Source organism: Rhamphochromis longiceps, linkage group LG14, assembly GCF_057381845.1.
Source record: "Rhamphochromis longiceps isolate RC_006_pf linkage group LG14, R_longiceps_female_GT1.1, whole genome shotgun sequence".
NCBI lineage: Eukaryota > Metazoa > Chordata > Actinopteri > Cichliformes > Cichlidae > Rhamphochromis > Rhamphochromis longiceps.
The window spans coordinates 5702110-5722438 of NC_140570.1; the positions used below are offsets into that span (position 1 = coordinate 5702110).

At 43.5% G+C, this 20329-nt stretch overlaps 1 protein-coding gene across 6 annotated transcripts in view; it reads right to left on the reverse strand.

The window, feature by feature from the left end:
• fat3a (FAT atypical cadherin 3a) overlaps positions 1-20329 on the reverse strand; it is a 180488-nt gene that overhangs the window by 40174 nt on the left and 119985 nt on the right. For all 6 annotated transcript variants that reach the window (XM_085379829.1, XM_085379830.1, XM_085379827.1 and 3 more), the window contains 6 exons: positions 18895-19091; positions 18549-18702; positions 18176-18409; positions 16498-16887; positions 8324-8538; positions 1076-1213 (listed from right to left, as the gene is read on the reverse strand). In XM_085379829.1, coding sequence (XP_085235955.1) covers positions 1076-1213; positions 8324-8538; positions 16498-16887; positions 18176-18409; positions 18549-18702; positions 18895-19091 — 1328 coding nt within the window. The remainder of the gene's footprint in view (positions 1-1075; positions 1214-8323; positions 8539-16497; positions 16888-18175; positions 18410-18548; positions 18703-18894; positions 19092-20329) is intronic.

Sequence of the window (20329 nt, forward strand, 5' to 3'; positions counted from 1 at the left end):
ACCAGCTACTGTGTGTGCAAACCTGGTAAAGACCTATAGTAAACGTTTGACCTCTGTTATTGCTATCAAAGGTTATGTTACAAAGTATCGAGTTGTATTTTTGTTATTGACCAAATACTTATTTTCCACCCTGATTTTGTCACGGTTCTGGGTCCGTTGGACCCAGTATTCTGAGTTTATTGTGTTTTGATTTAAGTTTGCATCAGGGATTGTGTTCTTGTTCTCTTGTCGTGTTGTGGTGATGATTATGTCTATTATTAGAGTTCCATGTTTCTGTTTATCTGGGTTTAAGATGTGGGTTTAGTTTCATATGTCATTTCCTGTCTGTCTCTCGATGTCGAGCCTGCGTGTGATGTTTTATTGTGAAGGTCTGCGTCTCATGTGAGTGTGTTCAGTTTTACCCCGGTCTCATCTTACTGATTGTTCCCAGCTGTGTCCACCACCTGTGTGTAATTCCCATGTTTCTCTGTGTGTATTTAAGTCGTGTCCTCCGTCATTGTAGTTGCTGGTCCGTCTGTGTATCTACCATGTCGCACCCGTGTGTTCTCCCTGCTGTCCATCGTCATTCTCCTCTGCTCGTTCTCATTCAGGTTTGTGCTTTGTAGTTTAGTTGTTTTCCCAGTATAGTTTAGATTGAGCTCCATTTGCTGTTTGTCCTTATTTTGTGCTCAATAAACCACCCTCACTTCTCCACTACTGCCTGCGTTTGGATCCTCCTTCATTTCCTCCACACGGCTCCTCTCACTCGCCGTGACAGATTTACGAATAAATTCTTTACAAATCCTACCATGTGGATTCATGGATTTTTTTTTCACATTCTGTCTCTCACAGTTGAAGTGTACCTCTGGTGCAAATTACTGACCTCTGTCATCATTTTAGGTGGGGGAACTTGCACAATCGGTGGCTGACTAAATACTTTTTTGCCCCACTGTGTGCATGTACGTACATATATATATATATATATATATATATATATATATATGAATGAAGCAATTGGCCTGTCTCCAGTAATTTCACCAAACCAAACTGCACAGAGGATAAGTGGATGTTTTTCTATGTAAAAGTGTGTCCTTACAGTCTCACGGTCCAGTTGCTTGTTGACCTTGATGACTCCACTGAGTGGGTCAATGAGGAACTGGTTGTGTCTGTCTCCACTGACAATGGAGTAGAAGACGGCTCCATTCAGCTGACTGTCCACATCATCTGCTTTCAGCTGTAAATACACACACACATACACAAACACACACTGAGTACATATTTGGTTGGGTAACAATTGCAGTGCTGTCTGTAGTGAGGTTTCTATAATACACTGAAGAATAAGTCTGCGACCAGAGCTTTTCACATAGATATTTCTACCCTTTTCAATTTTTGATGTGCTGTAATGGATCTGAAAGTTGCTAATGTTTAAAGTGTAAGACAATATGGAAAAGATGAGGCTTTTGTAACTTAAACTCTTGAAAGAATTGTGTATCAGCTATATGATGATTGCAGAGGAACAGTTTATTTTTGTTTTAGTCCTGATTTAAACTTGTCCTCAACGTATCCTTGCATGGCTTCTGACAGTGGACTCATCTTTGTGTTTGTCCTGCTAGCCCTCAGTGTAGTATTCACTGCAGTTAATCATAACATTTTGCTAAAGACTACAATATACCTTCAGCAATAAAAGAAATACATAGTACTTGTTTTAATCATTTCTGATAGATTCAGTTGGTAAATTTAATGAGTATTTCTCAGACAAACAGTTAATCATGGTGTTCAACAGGGTTCTGTGCAAGGATCGATAGTTTTCTTATTACCTTATTTAATACTATCAGAAAACACCACATACATGTAAGTTGCTATTCAATTATACCCAGTTATCTTTATAAATTCATCTATAAATCCCAGATGGCACAAAAAAAAAACTACAAGGATGCTCTAAGGCCATAAAGGTCTTAATGATGTTTAACTCTGGACACTGAAATTAGGACAAAACTGAAATTATCATATTTGGCATCTAGAATTCTCAGAAAGAGTGCCTAACCAGATACTTACAGTAAATGGCATTACCATGGCATCTTGTACTGCTTGAGGAAGCCTGTAGTCGTTTTGACCAATAAAGTGTCCTTTAAATGATAATAATAATAATAATAATAATAATAATAATAATAATAATAATAATAATAATAATAATTAAGACTGACTTCTTTCATGAGCACCATAATGCCAAAATCAGAAACATGTGTCAGAGGATGTTTCTGGTTTATAAATTCTAGGCTGGACTATTCAACTTCCTTGTCACTAGGGTGTCCAAAAATTTCACCGGGTGAAAAAAGATTATAAGATTAGAACACTGATTATGACCTTTCCATGGAAAGGTGACTGGACTCACAGACCAAAATGCAACAATAGCCTGGTCTGGCTTCGAAACATTTTAGGGGGTTAGATATTTTATTTGAGTGACAAGAAGATAAGTGGTGCAATATTGGGCATGGTTCTATGAAGTAGCATTTCTATGGCCCAAATATGGGATTCATAGCTGCTGGAATGCAGTCATATTACTTCTCGTGTTAATTTGTTGCACATTCAATAATCAATTGTACAATGCCTGCTAGCCCAGTATTCCACTGTTATATTACTTCTGAATTTACATCTGTCTGCATGAACAGAACATTATCAGCCTTTCAAAAGGATGTCAACTGTTCCACCAGAGGCAATATAATACTAGACCTGATAGGGTTTAAAGCGTCAGGTTGACAACCAGGATAGAGGCCAAATGAAGTTAAAAAAAATTGTTAAAAGGTTTAATACAGGCTGTCTGTCCAGAACATTCCTCTGCACTGTCTAACAGGCACTGGCACAATGTCGCTCTCTCTGTACTGTCTGGCAGGTGTTCCAGTCAACAACAATGACACTACCACTACCACTAGTTGAGCAGCTTAAGACAAGTTGCTTGCATCGACAGCACCATTTCCTCCACATCTGTCTCATCATCAGCTACAAACAGTGCATCTTTCATGCCGTTGAATGCTCAACAATAAAACAATGCTAATCCACCATACCGTTACTGACAGCAGGTTGGACTTCCTTTGAAGGGTCCAAGGTGCATGTGGAGGATGTGGACTGAAAGATGGTCAGAAACAGCAAGGTTCAGGCATTTCAGATTGGAAGTGGCAGTGTTGGTGGAGAAAACTAGATCCAGCGTGTTACCTATTATGAGTGTTTTAATGTCACCCTGGCTGTGCCAACACAGCTCCAGGTTATCTTCATCTACCGCCCCCATAAAGTTTGTACTGTGGTCATGTCATAGTTGTCTGAGATTTTCACCTCTCTTTGCTCTTTGTCTCCAGCCTCACTCCTAATTGGTGACTTAAACATTTACTGTATGTCGACTCCAGTAGGTCTTTGTCCGCCAATGACACTTCTGTGACTTCTGGACTCTCTCTTTCACATAGTATATTAAAAGGATCATCAGTTACCTCTGAGTTAGGTGGGACTTTTTATGTCTTTGCACGGTTTTCGTAAGTGCATGCGCGAGGTCAAAAATTGGCTCGCAGGTAACTCTCTCATCCTAAATGACAGGAAAACTGAAATCATCGTGTTTGACAGTAGTATTCCTCGTGGCCAACTCTGTGGTGCCTCTGGTTCCTTTGATAGTTTCCTCACCGACACTCTTAGTGACCTGGGGGGGTTTTTGGATAGCTCTTTTAATCTCAACAAACAAGTGTCTTCTGTTGTCAAAACTTGCTTCCATCAATTGCGTCTTATTAGCAAGGCCAGACATTATGTCCCGCATAGAGACCTGGAAAAGCTTATCCACGCCTTTGTGAAATTTAGGTTGGATTATTGCAACTCCCTTTACTTTGGTCTTAACTCTACTCTTCTCCATAGACTGCAAATTGTTCAGAATGCGGCCGCTCGTCTCCTTACTGGTAGTGGGCGGCGTGTCTCTATCACCCCTGTCCTTGCCGACTTGCATTGGCTTCCCGTTAAGTATCGCATTCAATTCAAAATCCTGCTGCTCACCCTTACAAGTTATTAACAATATAGCGCCAAGTAAGATCATCTTCTCAGTCACTTTTGGTACAGCCGAGATCCCGGCTGAAGACTATAGAGGTGACCGAGCGTTTGCCTTGGCTGCACCCGTTCTATGGAATAACATCCCCATTGTTATCCACGAGTCTGATTCCATTCAATCCTTCAAATTGTGGTTAAAAACCCACTTATTTAGCCTCGCCTTTTCTACCATTTAATGCTTGTTTGTTAGTTAGTTTAATGCTTATTTCTATCTTCGGTCTATTCTTAACTATTTTAATCATTTTTTACATTTTTGACTGTTTTATCCTTTACACATATTGTCATTTTATGCTTTTATATGCATTTCTTTTGCTTCTGTGTTTTTAATGCCATTTAACCTGCTAGCATGTTTGGTACTTTGCCATAGCTTTCATCCTTCCCTGTTACTTCATCTTACCCTCTTGTTAAGCACTTTCGTACACCACTGGTTTTTAAATGTGCTATATAAATAAAGTTTGTTGCTATTGTTGTTGTTGTTGTTGTCACACGCTGGATCTAGTTATCTCCTCCGACACTACCACTTCCAATCTGAAGTGCTTGAACCTTGCTGTTTCTGACTATCTTGGTGTGTACTTTTCTGTTATTGTTCCTGTACCTAGGCTGCGCACTTAATGTACCATTGCATACCATACAGGAAGTTTAAGGCTGTCAGTACATTGGCCCTGAACAATCTGATCGTAAACCACTTGGCTTCAGACCCACCCATCAACATGGTTGACACACTTGTTAACCATTATAATGCGGCCATATCTAGCAGCCTCAACTGTCTTGTCCCCCATAAAACTCGGGCCGCCTCTTTTACCTTCCCTGCCTCGTGGTTCACCTCGCATCTCTGTGACCTAAAGACCACTGGCCACCGACTTGAGAGGCTCTACAAAAGGTCTGATCTCACTGTCCACCTTGAGGCATATAAAGACCATGTGAGGTCCTATTAAGCAGCTCTCTCAGGCCAAGACTCCTTATTACTCTTCCCTCACTCACCAACAGCAAAATCATCCCAGATTGGTGTTCTCCACCATCAACCAACTACTTCACCCCATTAATCCACCTCTCTTTTCAGGTGCCACTGACCTCTGCAATAAGTTTTTGGACTTTTTCCAAGAAAAATTAACTCCATTCATCAATAGCTTCTGGCACCTGCACATCAATTTCAGGACGGCATTCCCCGTAGCACATCTAACTCCATGCTACTTCTCCTCTTTTTCGTCTGTGAATTATTCCCAGGTCACCAAGTGGGTCTTTCAGTCCACATCCTCCACATGCACCCTGGACCCCATGCAGACAACATTGGTCAGAGCATGTCTACCTGCTCTGTGCCCTCTTACAGTTGACATCAACTGTTCGCTGGAGTCAGGAGTGGTACCCTCCAGCTTCAAGCCACCTCAGTGACTCCTATCAAGGTGTCCAGGGCAGTGACAGTTTGCATTACCTTGAACAGTTTATTGGAGTTAAACCCAGAGATTTGGTAAGAAGTTGCCAGCACATAAATCCTCAGGAAGCCTACAGTGAGGCCAGAAGTTTGCTGTTTAATCATTATAGTAAAGAAATGAGAAGTGCAACTGCCAACATGAACCAAGCATTCAACTAGCCACACATTAAACCAGATGATGGAAAGGCTCTTCGTAGCTATTCCCTGTTTCTCAGTGGTTGTAACAAGACATCAGTCACCTACAAAAGATTGAGAACTCCACTAATCTCAGAGTTATTGTGTCGAAGCTGCCATATAAAATGAGAGAAATGTGCAGTTCTGCCTTTGACATTCAAGAAACAAGTAGAAGGAGAGTAAAGTGTACAGATCTGATCAGATTCATAAACAGACAAGCGAAAACAGCTGCAGATCCTTTGTTTGGCACCATTAAGGATGCTGATGAAGCAAAATCATATATAAATGTGAGAATGAACAGAGCACCCTAGCCAAAGGGAAGCAGATTTGCAGTGTATCACAAGGTGCAAATGAAAAGCCACCTTAAATTAGCAAAAACTCCTCTTTTCATACTAGTAGTGGCTTCCAAAAGCCATGTATATACTGTATATGTGTATATACAGTATATACTATACGATATTCTATACTGTGAAAAACAGCGTCCTTTCACAGAATGTCAAAATGTCAAAATCATTAGATAAATACAGAAAAAATCAAACAGGTAATGAGTATGGATGTTACAGAAGTGCATTAAAATCCACTAAACAAGCTCATCTCTCACTATTCAGAGTGGGAACGTCTCAAAAGGGCAGTTTTCTGGCTGATGACGTTTGAACAGCTGCTTTGTGGCTTCCAGTCGGCATTAGAGCGAGATGGCTGACTAAACCTGAACTCCTGATAGTAGAGCAGAATTTCCCCCTAAAATTCAAATAAATACTTGATTTGACAACTTCTCTTTTAAACAGTATGTCTGGGAGTACAAAGACGGTAGTCTCAGCACAAGAAGAAGAGCATGCTAGCATGAATATTAAGTACGCGTTACAGTAAGTACGTTTTTATTGTGGTAAAGAGCACGGTAACTAGTTATTATGCCAAAATCAGGAATGCGTTAATAGTTACTGGGATTTAGATAGGGTCGTTATTTGTTACTTCGTGTGGTGGCTATCGCGGAGCTTTCACAGATTCTGTAACATTAGCAAGTGGTGGAGGCCAGCAGGTGGATGAGGGAAAGTACAAGGCGGCCCGAGGCGGACGCCGTCTGAGTGTCAGGTGAACTGAACTTCAGGTAAGAAGTTATGAACTGCAGTCTATCTGGGTCAGATATAAACCAAGTTTAGGTGTAGTTTATTTTCATTATGCTGACTTTTTCGTACTGGGTGCTAGCTAGCATGACGGCGTTTCTATACAGGCTGGGTGGGTGCTATGATGTTATAGTGAACTTTATTTTCTTCATAAGGTTAATTATTAGAGTTGCCAACCATCCCCTAAAAAACGGAATCGTCTCGTATTCAGAGAAAATATTTCGTATTGAGGTGAAAAGGAATGCAGTTTGTCTCGTACTTCAGCTACAATAAAAAAGACACAAAGCTGGAGTTATTCGGCGTCTTTACGCTGCAGCTGCCTCTTCTTCTCTCATTCTCACCCCCTTCCTCTCCTGTTGCTACTTCAATTATTAAACTGATCAATGATCAACTGATCGTCTTTTCTGTCGGAAGTCCCGTCTCTCTTGTTTGTTTATCTCCCACTTTGCGCCAGAAAGAGGAAACCAGCAGATGTCGCGCTAAACAACGGCAGCACGTTTAAGCTTGATCAGCTGTTGTTAGAATTTATTTAATATTACTTTCTAGTATCAGCTGATGTTTGCTGGAGCCACAGCTGTAAAGCTGCTGGTCATGATATCGGTTTGGTTATCTGGTGAGAGGGAAACATGAAGATGAAACCAGGAGATGTCCTTACTGAATCATCAGAGCTGTGATGGAGAAACAGGTTTAACTTTTAGGTGACATGAATGAGTTGAAGGCAAGTTATGAACTGCTTCTGAGAGACAAATAACATAGCTGTGCGTGTTCATGGAGCTTGCATTTTCACCTGCTGGACATCACTACCTGACAAGTTATACTTGCGCCTATACTCTGAGACCTGTGTCTCTGAGTGGGAGACCTGATATCACATTAACGTGTATCCTTGTATTAACAAACATGCCATATTGGCCCAGTTTATTTTTCTTATCATAGTTGTGAGAAGACCATAAATAGCATTTGGATTTTCTGTTGTACAGTTCATTTGCTGTTATGGAGTTCTTGTTATGGATAAAAAGTGTCCTTTTTTTGTTTCAAAATAGCTGATAACTATTCGCTGATAGCTGCCAACATATGTGAACAAATATAATACACACTATATAGAACAACTTTATAGTAACTGTTGATATAGAGCGTTATTAAATTTATTGCTAATGCAATCATATGGCACATTGACTTTTGAGGAAATTTTAGGTGGCACTCGTTATCAGAAAGGTTGCCTACCCCTGCTGTAATGTAATCGGCCTACAAATGCAGCCTCCGAAGGATGCAGCCCCTAAATTTGGACACAGCTACGATACCAGAGACTGCTTCTTCTTCTTTAGCGTTCATTGGCAGCCTGCATCCTTGTACATGCATTGCTGCCATCTTCCGTTTCAGTGCGTTATTACACTCTTCAATCCTACTACTTATTCCTGTGTCTTTCAGGATCTTACAAAACTTCAAACGACGTGTCAACTATTAAATTAGTCTAGTTGCAATTAGTGACTAGTCGACTACTTCAGACATACATGCAGCGAAAACCTGACTAATTCTTTAAACGTACCTGAACAATAGGCTCGCCAACAGTGGCATCCTCTGACACCACTGCAGTGTAGACACTGCGGCTAAACATGGGTGGATTGTCATTTACATCTGTTAGGTCTATGTTCACAGTAGTAACGGCACTCAAAGAGGGCGTGCCACCATCACGAGCCTCTACTGTCAGGAAGTAATCTCTGCAGGTCTCATAATCAAGAGGCTGGGCAACTAAAATGGCACCTGAATAAGAGAAAGAGAAAGGGGAAGAGAAGATAATTATAGACATTTGTAATGGGTTGGAATTTCAAAATGTTAACAAACTGGGAGATTATAAATTGCTTTACTAATCATATTGACTCCTTAAAGCAATAAGCGAAATTTGCCTTTTCACACAACACTTCATTTATTTTATTCTATACCTACAATCGATAACGAATCACTCTTACACACCTCCAAATGCACTGACCAGTTGGAGGTCTTGTGCGGATTGTGAGAGGCTGGGAAATGCCTTATAGAGATTGGATCACCTGCTCTACTTTCTGAGCTCATATTGTTGCTATAAATACTTACCATCATTATATAGTTTATACAGCCTTCTATTTAAAATCCTTAAATAGAAGGCATTTAAACATTTGGTAAATTCTAGAAGGACATGTGTACCATAATTAAGTATTTTTTATCCATCCCTTTCTGCCACGTATCCAAGTTTGGGTCACAGGGGGCAGCAGTCTAAATATAGAAGTCCCTTACCCCGGCCAACTCTTCCAACTTCCACATCAAGTCACTTCCAAGCCAGCTGACAGATCATTTGTCTCCAGTAAGCCCTGGGTTAGGGTAACCCTAAGTAGGACATGCCTGAAACACACCACCTACCAGGTGTCAATGAGGCATTCTTATGCTCAAACCAGCTCAACTGGCTCCTTTCGAAATGGAGGAGCGGTGGCTTACATAAAGTCATTCTCGAATCACCTCCTTTAGTTTTGGGTAGATCAACCACATTTTTCATGATCATCCTCACCCAATGAGCCAAGATCTTGAATGGAGCTCCAGACCAAGGGCAATGGCAATGAAAAATAATTGAATTGATAATGAAAAATATTACAAGATAAAGAAGATGAAGATAAAGAAGATTAAAAAATATTTGAAATATGCAACCATATGTTCTGGACACTCGGGTAAAGAGAGGGGCTGAGCTGTCAACTGATCACCACCTGGTGGTGAGTTGGATCAGGTGGCGGGGGAGGACGCTGGACAGACCTGGTGCACCTAAACGCGTAGTGAGGGTGTGCTGGGAACGTCTAGCAGAAGCCCCAGTCCACGATATCTTCAACGCACACCTCCGGCAGAGCTTCAACAGCATTCCGAGGGAGACTGGGGACATTGAGTCCGAATGGACCATGTTCAGTGTCTCCATTGCCGAAGCTGCTGCATTTAGCTGCGGCCGCAAGGTGGTTGGTGCCTGCCGTGGTGGTAATCCCCGAACCAAATGGTGGACACCAGAGGTGAAGGGAGCCACCAGGCTGAAGAAGGGGTCCTATCGGGCTTGGTTAGCCTGTGGGACTCCGGAGGCAGCCGACAGGTATCAACAGACCAAGCGGAATGCGGCTCAGGCAGTGGCTGAAGCAAAAACTCGGGTGTGGGAGGAGTTCGGAGAGGCCATGGAAAAAGACTTTCGGACTGCCTCGAAGAGATTCTGGCAAATCGTCACGCGTCTCAGGAGCGGAAAGCGGTGCTCTACCTGCACTGTGTATAGTGCTGGCGGAGCGCTGCTGACGTTGACTGAGAAAATTGTCAGGCAGTGGAAGGAATACTTCGAGGACCTCCTCAATCCCACTGACACGTCTTCCGAGGGGGAAGCAGAGTCTGGGGATGAGGGGAATGACCCGCCAATTTCCGGGGGCGAGATCACTGAGGCAGTTAAACAACTCCTTGGTGGCAGAGCCCCTGGTGTTGATGAGGTCCACCCCGAGTTCCTGAAGGCTCTGGACGTTGTAGGGCTGTCCTGGTTGACACGCCTCTGCAATGTTGCGTGGAGATCAGGGGCAGTACCTGTGGACTGGCAGACCAGGGTGGTGGTCCCCATCTTTAAGAAGGGGGACCGGAGGGTGTGTTCCAACTACAGGGGGATCACACTCCTCAGCCTCCCTGGGAAAGTCTATGCCAGGGTGCTGGAAAGGAGAGTTCGTCCGCTAGTCGAACCTCGGATACAGGAGGAACAATGCGGTTTTCGTCCTGGGCGCGGAACACTGGACCAGCTCTTTATCCTCTCGAGGATACTTGAGGGTGCAGGGGAGTTTGCCCAACCAGTCTACATGTGTTTTGTGGACTTGGAGAAGGCATTCGACCGTGTCCCTCGGGGTGTCCTGTGGGAGATGTTGCGGGAGTATGGGGTGTCTGGCCCATTGCTACGGGCCATTCGATCCCTAACCAAGAGCTTGGTTCGCATTGCCGGCAATAAGTTGGACTCGTTCCCGGTGGGTGATGGGCTCCGCCAGGGCTGCCCTTTGTCTCCGGTTCTGTTCATAATTTTTATGGACAGGATTTCTAGGCGCAGCCAAGTGGCGGAGGGCTTTCGCTTTGGTGGCCTCAGAATCTCACCTCTGATTTTTGCGGATGATGTGGTTCTGTTGGCTTCATCGGGTGAGGGCCTCCAACTCGCACTGGAACGGTTCGCAGCCGAGTGTGAAGCAGCGGGAATGAGGATCAGCACCTCCAAATCTGAGGCCATGGTTCTCAGCCAGAAAAGGGTGGAGTGCCCACTCCAGGTCAGGGATGAGTTCCTGCCCCAAGTGGAGGAGTTCAAGTATCTCGGGGTCTTGTTCACGAGTGATGGGAGAAGGGAGCCGGAGATCGACAGACGGATTGGGGCTGCAACTGCAGTAATGCAGACGCTGCACCGGTCCGTCGTGGTGAAGAGGGAGCTGAGTGTAAAAGCGAGGCTCTCAATTTACCAGTCGATCTACGTCCCTACCCTCACCTATGGCCACGAGCTGTGGGTAGTGACCGAAAGAACGAGATCGCGGATACAAGCGGCAGAAATGAGCTTCCTCCGAAGGGTGGCTGGCCTCTCCCTTAGAGATAGGGTGAGAAGTTCGGCCATCCGGGAGGGGCTCAGAGTAGAGCCGCTGCTGCTCCACATCGAAAGGAGCCAGCTGAGGTGGTTCGGGCATCTGACAAGGATGCCCCCTGGGCACCTCCTGGGTGAGGTGTTCCAGGCATGTCCCACCGGGAGGAGGCCCCGGGGCAGACCCAGGACACGCTGGAGAGATTATATCTCTCGGCTGGCCTGGGAACGCCTTGGTGTTCCCCCGGATAAGCTGGAGGAGGTGGCTGGGGAAAGGGAGGTCTGGGCCTCTTTGCTTAGGCTGCTGCCCCGTGACCCGGCCTCGGATAAAGCGGATGAAGATGGATGGATGGATGGAACCTTTTTTTTTACTTTTGCTTTTCTTTTTAATGAGGATATTTCAAAAATGCTGGGGTGCAGGAATCAAAGCAAAGGATACAAACAGACTGAACAAACTCATCAGGAAGGCCGAGTCTCTTGTTGGCATAAAGCTCGCCACCCTGGAGGAGGTGATCAGTAACAGAATGCTGACAAGACTGCTGGCAATCATGGACAATGAAACCCACCCCATCCATAACACACTGGACGACTTGAAGAGCAGTTTCAGCAATAGGTTCCTTCAACCTTGCTGTCTGATGGAACGTTACAGGAGATCATTCCTTCCTGCTGTTATCAGACTCTGTAATTCTTCCACTTGGGTCAGACCCACACATGTGGAACAGAATTAATCAAACTTTAATGCACCGTGTCACTTTTTAATACCACTACATAGTTGCACAAATAGTTGTCCTTTTATATTCATAGTTATACCTATATCTCAATATTTATCCATTTATCTTAGTCTTTATCCATTATAACTCATTTTATATGAGTGCTTGTTGTTTGTTGTATATTTGCTGCTATGACAACTCAAAGAGCGATTCAGAAGACCCCTATGAAAAGACCATCGTAGGAACAGTTCACCCTGCCCGGGATAGGGTTACCGGGGCCTCGCCCTGGAGCCAGGCCCAGGGAGGGTGCCCGAGAGCAAGCGTCTGGTGGCCGGGACTTGGTCCATGGGGCCTGGTCGGGCACAGCCGAAAAAAGGGACATGGGCCCATCTTCCTGCAGGCCCACCACCCGCAGGAGGCACCGTCGGGTCGGGTTCAATGTGAGCCGGACGGCGGCCAGGAGCGGAGGTCCTGACAGACCGAACCCTGGCTACCAAGACTGGCAACTGGGACATGGAATGGGGAAGGAGCCTGAGCTAGTGCATGAGGTTGAGAGGTACTGGCTAGATATATACGGGCTCACCTAAATGCATGGCCTGGGCTCTGGAACCAGCCTCTTGGATAGAAGCTGGGCTCTGTCTCAGTCTGGAGTTGCCCATGGTGAGAGGCGGCGGGCCGGGGTGGGTATCTCTGTATCCCCTCAGCTTACTGCTGGTATGTTGGGGTTTCTCCCAGTGGATGAGAGGGTTTGTTCCCTTCGCCTTCGGGTCAGGGAATGGGTCCTGACCGTCGTCTGTGCTTATACGCCAAGCGGCAGTTCAGAGTACCCAGCCTTCTTGGAGTCCCTGGGTGGGGCACTGGAGGGTGCTCCTCATAGGGACTCCGTTGTCCTACTGGGAGACTTCAATGCTCATGTGGGCAATGACAGCAAGATCTGGAAGGGTGTGATTGGGAGGAACGGCCTCCCGGATCTGAACCAGAGCAGTGTTTTGTTATTGGACTTCTGTGCAAACCACAGTTTGGCCATAACGAACACCATGTTCGAACATAAGAGTGTCCATAAGTGTACGTGGCACCAGGACACTCTAGGCCACAGGTCAATGATCAATTTTGTAATCGTATCACCAGACCTGAGGCCATATGCTTTAGACAACTGGGTAAAGAGATGGGCTGAGCTGTCAACTGATCACCACCTGGTGGTGAGTTGGATCAGGACACAGGACACAGCACAGGACAGACCTGGTGTGCCTAAATGTAAAGTGAGGGTGTGCTGGGAACGCCTAGCAGAGGCTCCGGTCCGCAAGATCTTCAACTCACACCTCTGGCAGAGCTTCAACAGCATTCCGAGGGAGACTGGGGACATGGAGTCCGAATGGACCATGTTCAGCATCTCCATTGCCGAAGCTGCTGCACTGAGCTGCGGCCACAAGGTAGTTGGTGCCTGTCATGGTGATATTCCCCGAACCAAATGGTGGACACCAGAGGTAAGGGGAGCCTCCAAGTTGAGGAAGGAGTCCTGAGGCAGCTGATAGGTACCGACAGGCCAAGCGGAATGCGGCGCGGTCGGTGGCTGAAGCAAAAACTTGGGTGTGGGAGGAGTTTGGAGAGGCCATGGAGAAAGACTTTCGGACTGCCTCGAAGAAATTCTGGCAAACTGTCAGGCGACTCAAGAGGGGAAAGCGGTGCTCTACCTGCACTGTGTATTGTGTGGATGGAGTGCTGCTGACTTCGACTGAGAAAAATGTCAGGCGGTGGAAGGAATACTTCGAGGACCTCCTCAATCCCACTGGCACGTCTTCCGTGGTGGAAGTAGAGTCTTGGGATGAAGGGGATGACCCGCCAATCTCTGGGGGCGAGGTCACTGAGGCAGTTAAACAACTCCTTGGTGGCAGAGCCCCTGGGGTGGACGAGGTCCACCCCGAGTTCCTGAAGGCTCTGGATGTTGTAGGACTGTCTTGGTTGACATGTCTCTATATTGTTGCATGGAGATCAGGGGCTGTACTACTGGACTGGCAGACCGGGGTGGTGGTCCCCATCTTTAAGAAAGGGGACCAGAGGGTGTGTTCCAACTACAGGGGAATCACACTCCTCAGCCTCCCTGGGAAAGTCTATGCCAGGGTGCTGGAGAGTCCGCTGGAAACAGCTGGTGGAATTTTTTTAAGAGCATTGGTTAGAGGAGAGAGAAAGTTAAGTAAATATTCAGCTAGAACATTTACTAGAAGTGCTGCTCCTGTACAGTGTACTGTATAGCAGATCAACAGAGTGGGAGGGAATAGAAAGATAGGAATAAATAGGAAGCAACAGGACTCGTCCAAAATTATGGCCTTTCTTGTGACTAAATTAATTACAGACCACTTACTTATAGCAAAACTCTTGGGGAAGATGCTCTGTCCTCATTTTCCTGAAGTATTATGTCAGAACAACATCTCTGAAATTCTGAATTTCAGTCATGCTTTAGACATTATCATAGTACTGAGAATGTACTTATGAGGTTTACAAATGAACTACTAATATAGATGAATGCTCTATTTTTGTACTACTTAACCTATTGCAATATTTTATACAATAAACTATCAAACTTTGATAGAGAAACTGCAGCTCCAACCACTCCTGTATCAACCAGTGTACAGTCTTAGATCCGAAGGCAGAAACCTGCTAACTGTTGCCACCTAACACGTAAACCAATTTGCCATTAGAGCTCCTCAGTTGTGGAATGGGAATGGCCTGCCTAACCTCAACTCATAAGTGAATTATCTAAAGCTTTTTAAAAACAAATAAAGTTGAAGTTTATCTGTCTCTCTCTCTATCTCAAATAATGCATATATATATATATATATATATATATATTAGGGGTGCAACGATACACAAAATTCACGGTTCGGTTCGATACTTTGGTGTCACGGTTCAATATTTTGTCGATACAAAAAAAAAATGTTCATGCCTTTTTAATTTGTCATTTATTAAAATTATAAATATATATTTTAACTCAAAAGTACAGTTTTTAAATTTAATATGGATTTTACATGGACGCAAACATGCGTTTGCGTCCATATACAAGGCACTGTTTTTGTCCGCTAGAGTGGGATTTTCACGGCACATTCTGCACCAAATCTCTGTGCGTTCATCATTTGTTTGAAGCCAGCTCACCTCCTGCAACCACTTTTTCGAGAATATGCGCTTCTTTTGTGGTTCGGACTCCTTCTGACATTTCTTTGGAGGTGGAGGAACACCAAAGTAATTGCTTAAAGGAGCTTCTTCGACATCTTTAAGAGTTCTAAACAAATGTCTGTCCTCCTCCAGAAAATCCTATGTATGCAAAAACGCGTTGCAACTTCTTATCTTGTGCACGTTTTTTATTTTGACAGCGAATGCGCACCTGTGGACTTTACCGAGCACTGTGTCGATCTGAGAAAGCAAGACCGAGACAACGAGACCAAGACAAGACCGAGGGATACGAGACCAAAAGAAGACCAAGACCAAAGTCTGTCGAGACCAAAAGAAGACCAAGACCAAAGTCCGTCGAGACCAAGACCACATAAAAGTGGTCTCGAGACATCCAACTCTAGTTGGACCATTATTTATTTTTCAACAGGACAAACCCCAAACACATCTCCAGGTTGTGTAAGGGCTGTTTAACCAAGGAGAGTGATGGAGTGCTCTGCTAGGCTTCACAGTCACCTGACGTAAACCCCATCATCCCAAACCAAATGGTTTGGGATGATGGGCTTTAAGCCAGATGGTTTGGGATGACGGACTCCAAAGTAAAGGCAAAAGGACCAACAAGTTGTCAGCATCTCTGGAAAGTCCTCAAGATTGTTGGAAAACCATTTCAGGTAACTACCTCATGTAGCTTATCAAGAGAATGCCATGAGTATGCAAAGCAGTAATTAAAGCAAAGGGGTGGCTATTTTGAAGAACCTAAAATATATAACATGTTTTGTTTTTTACTCACTAAAACTGGAACCACATTAAATTAGAATTGTATCTTATTCTGATTTTAAGATTAGACTTGAGTGCTGCATAAATAGTTTAATTGATTTCTTATTTTTATCCTTTGATTGTTCTTTTTTCATTGTTTCTGAAAAGCACTTTGTAACCCTGGTTTTTAAAAGTGCAGTACAAATAAACTATCATTATTATTATTATTGTTATAATTACAATATTGATGGGCAATTTGTATGGCCAAGTCTTGATATTCACTGATGCTCATGAACATTCTACCTTATGATGAAAATCTGTGAGAGATTTTTAATGGCCCTAAGAACAACAGATAATGTTGTGAGTCAACATAGCATAGTGAAAGCTGATAGAGATCAAGTTAGAGAAAGATACAGATATATAACATCTTAGAAACTGTAAGAGCAATGAAAAGCACAGACTAATACTGTAACACCTACACAAAGTGAGAGGGTGTCCCTCACTCACCAGTGAGTGGATGAATGTGGAACTTTCCGTGCTCATTCCCTGATCGGATACTGTAAGTAATCTCAGCATTAGTCCCGATGTCCTTGCTGGCAGCGTAAACTCTCAGAACTTCAGTACCTACTCCCACATCTTCTGGCACAGATGCCAACTGATCACGTCGCTCAAACACAGGTGGATTGTCATTGATGTCCAGGACAGTAATTGTGACATTGACCAGTGAGTAGAGTGGGAGTGGTGAGCCTTGATCAGATGCACAAACTGTTATCTGATAAAATGGCTGGATTTCACGGTCGAGAACTCTTTCCAGGACCACGATGCCTGAGTATTTGTCGATAGAGAAAGATCCTCCTGCAGAGTCAGCCAGGGAATAGATCACCATACGCCCCGGACCTACAGCAATGTCAAAAGAAAAGGGTGAAGCTTTGGGCCTCAGTACACTGAAAACAACACGTTTGCCAGTGCTTGGATTTGTCTTCTTACCAAATGTTGTTATCTTTTGTAGGAGACGATATGAGATTTATACCCAGTTATAAAATTTTTTTTTACTAGTGGCCTGACATAAAACCTCTATAAAACTCTATTAACTATTAGACTGAATATTTTAAGCACTTCAAAATTTGTATACAATTAGTTTAACTTCTTTTTAGTACTACAGTATATTAGGTAAGCTTTTATATTAACATTTCCCTGTTACTATTTTTCTCTAAAAGAACTGTTTGATTTTGCATTAGCTTCTTTCACTTCATGCAGGTTTTGAATTAACATGTCTGGAAATGTCTGATAAACAGGGCTGCACATAAGTGGTCCGCAGGTACACATTTGCTGTCAAAATAAAAGATGCGCACCAGACAAGAAGCTGGAACGTGGATTTGCGTAAATAAGATGTTCTGGAGGAGGATAGACATTTGTTCAGAACTCTTAAAGATGTCGATATTTTAAAGATGTAAGCAATTACTTTGCTTACAGAATTTCTCGGAATTTCCGGGAATACGCGCTTCTTTTGCGGTGGAGGAACACCAAAGTAATTGCTTGTGGAGCTTGCTTCTTCGACAGCTTTAAGACTTCTGAACAAATGTCTGTCCTCCTCCAGAACATCTTATGTACACAAACGCGCGTTCCAACTTCTTATCTGGTGCGAGTCTTTTATTTTGACAGCGAATGTGCACCTGAGGACCACTTATGTGCAGCCCTGCTGAAAAAAATATTTCAGAATGTTTTTTCCTTAAAGGTTGTCTCCTTGTGAAATGATTTGTGCCTTCCAGCACTCATGCTATTTTCACACTGCTTCATGAAAGGAAGTTCATAACAGTCCACAAGCAAGGACCTCTGTGTCAATCTAATCCAACTTTCATTTTCAGCATGACCAAACTCTTCCTCGTGGTTCAAACCCAGACATCAGGTCGCAAGCATGATGTGCATCATGCTTAATGACATTTTTTGTGTTTTTGTGAGAATTCCGGGGAGTGATCCAAAAGGAGTGCTGGAAAGTTTGAGCACTTCAGAAAGAGCCAAATTTCAATTAGGTATGTTGTGTACCTCATTTATATTAAATACTGCTAATTTTTTTTGATGTGGCTCAATTAGTTGCACCTTGAGTAATTGGTTTCTTGTGATGCAGATTAGCAATGGAAGCAGTACTTGTAGTAGTGATAATATAAACAGTTGCCTAGTGTATCACCTTCATCAGGGTCTATGGCCTGGATACGTGTAAGTAGGGCTTTGGTGACTGTGTCTTCATAGACGCTGGTGGTGTACCGAGACTGGGTGAAAATAGGTGGATTGTCATTCACATCAGTTACTGTCAGATACACCACAGCATGGCACCACCGCCCACCACCATCAGTAGCCTGGGCAACCAGTTGATAACTAGGTGTCATCTCATGGTCCAGAGGCACAGATGACTTGATCTCACCTGGACAGGTTTAAAACAAGATATGAAACATTGTGATGGAGCCAAACGGGGGGATGACATTTGGCTTGTGTATGATTAAGTTGCGATTCATGCTAATTCAGAGAAAAAGTGTGTATTTAAAGTAGGTCTGCATCCATACCACTGTCTGGGTCAATAGTGAAGTCTTGGGATCCAGGACCATGTAGAGAGTACTGAATCCAAGCACTGATACCCATATCAGCATCTGTAGCTCCAACCCTCAACAAAACACTAGTGACTGGGAGGTCCTCTGGAATGTAGGCAGTATACATAACCTGCAGTCACACACACACACACACACACACACACACACACACACACACACACACACACACACACACACACACACACACACACACACACACACACACACACACACACACACACACACACACACACACAACTAGTTATGCCAAATCAGTTACGTAGAAAAACAAAACAAAACAATACACAACTTTATTTCTCACCTTGTCACAGATTGGGCTGTTGTCATTGGTGTCTACCACTGTCACTTCTACTGTTGCTTGGGAAACAAACAATCCATCACTAGCTGTGACGTTGATGTTGTATAGGTTGCATTCTTCCCTGTCGAGTGGGCCCTTTACATACATCTTCCACTCACCCTGGACCAGACCCAGGGCAAATACACCACGATAGTTCCCACCTGGGCGGCACACACAATTAAATACAGGATCAGTCAAGAAATTAGTTAAGTATGGCTGTGAATCCATTTGTAAAATCTGAAGTGCAGTAAGGTCATTTTTAGTTTTCACTGTGGCTGAAGGCAAAGTTCAAAGTCAAAACCTGTATATTCTAAGTCAAGTTCAAATTTTAAACTATATTTAAAGTTCAAAATGGGCATAAACATCACCATTCTTAATTTCATTTGAAATGTTTTGACACAGAGTAAAGTCAATTAAATAAATTTTTAAAAATTGTCATTAGTGTTATCCATACAGTAATTTGTCATTTCTGTGCAAAATAATGAGCATGTTGCTGTGGCAGGGTGTGTTTTGTGGCTCAGCTACAGGGGAGGGGCAGAGCAGTGGGTTCAGGGGACAGTGATGTGGAAGGCTGCCTGGCACAGCTGAGATCCATCATGCTAACCATGCCTTCCCTATTTCAGTAGCTGCTGAGGCCCAGAAGAGGTATGTGAGGTTTGGAGTGGAGAACAGTGGGCTGGAGCCCACTGGAAAGTGTACAGTCACAGAAGTATATACATATGTGAGAGTAAAATAAAAATCAGTTTGCCAAATAAACCTGTGGAATAGGGCTGGGTATCGTCACTGATTTCTAGAATCGATTCAATTCCGATTCACAAGGTCCCGAATCGATTCGATCCACGATTCGATTTAATTAGATTCAATTCGATTTGAATCTGGGAAATTTTGACAGTCAGAAATAATTCAGATCAGTACATTTACATATTTTTGTATCTATTAAAAGGAAGCTGACACACGCAAGACTTTATCAAAGGTGTGAGCATCACAGCAGAGGCCTTTGTGTCAAAGTAGCTGAAGATAAAACACAGAAAAACATGAAGGTGATTTTCCTGGCCTGAGATTTTATAAAAATAATCTGCAGTACATCAAAAACGAAAGAAAACCATTAATCAACACATGAACATTACCTCTGAAGTTACAGAGGTTTTATTAGAGACACGGCTGAGCGTTTTGCATTTTGCTTAATTTTAAAAAGTTTAAATTTGTTCAATCAGAAATTAGGTTTACTTTTCGGAAGTAAGTAAAAGGGGAAAAAAAACGCCGGCCGACAGCGCTGTAAACAACGGTAGACTTGTGCGTAACAAGCAAGCGAATAATGCAGAAAAGAGAGAGAGAGAGAGCTGTGCATGAAGTGTGATTTTTATCCTGAAAAGTCAGCAAAAGTCAGAGTGAATTCATG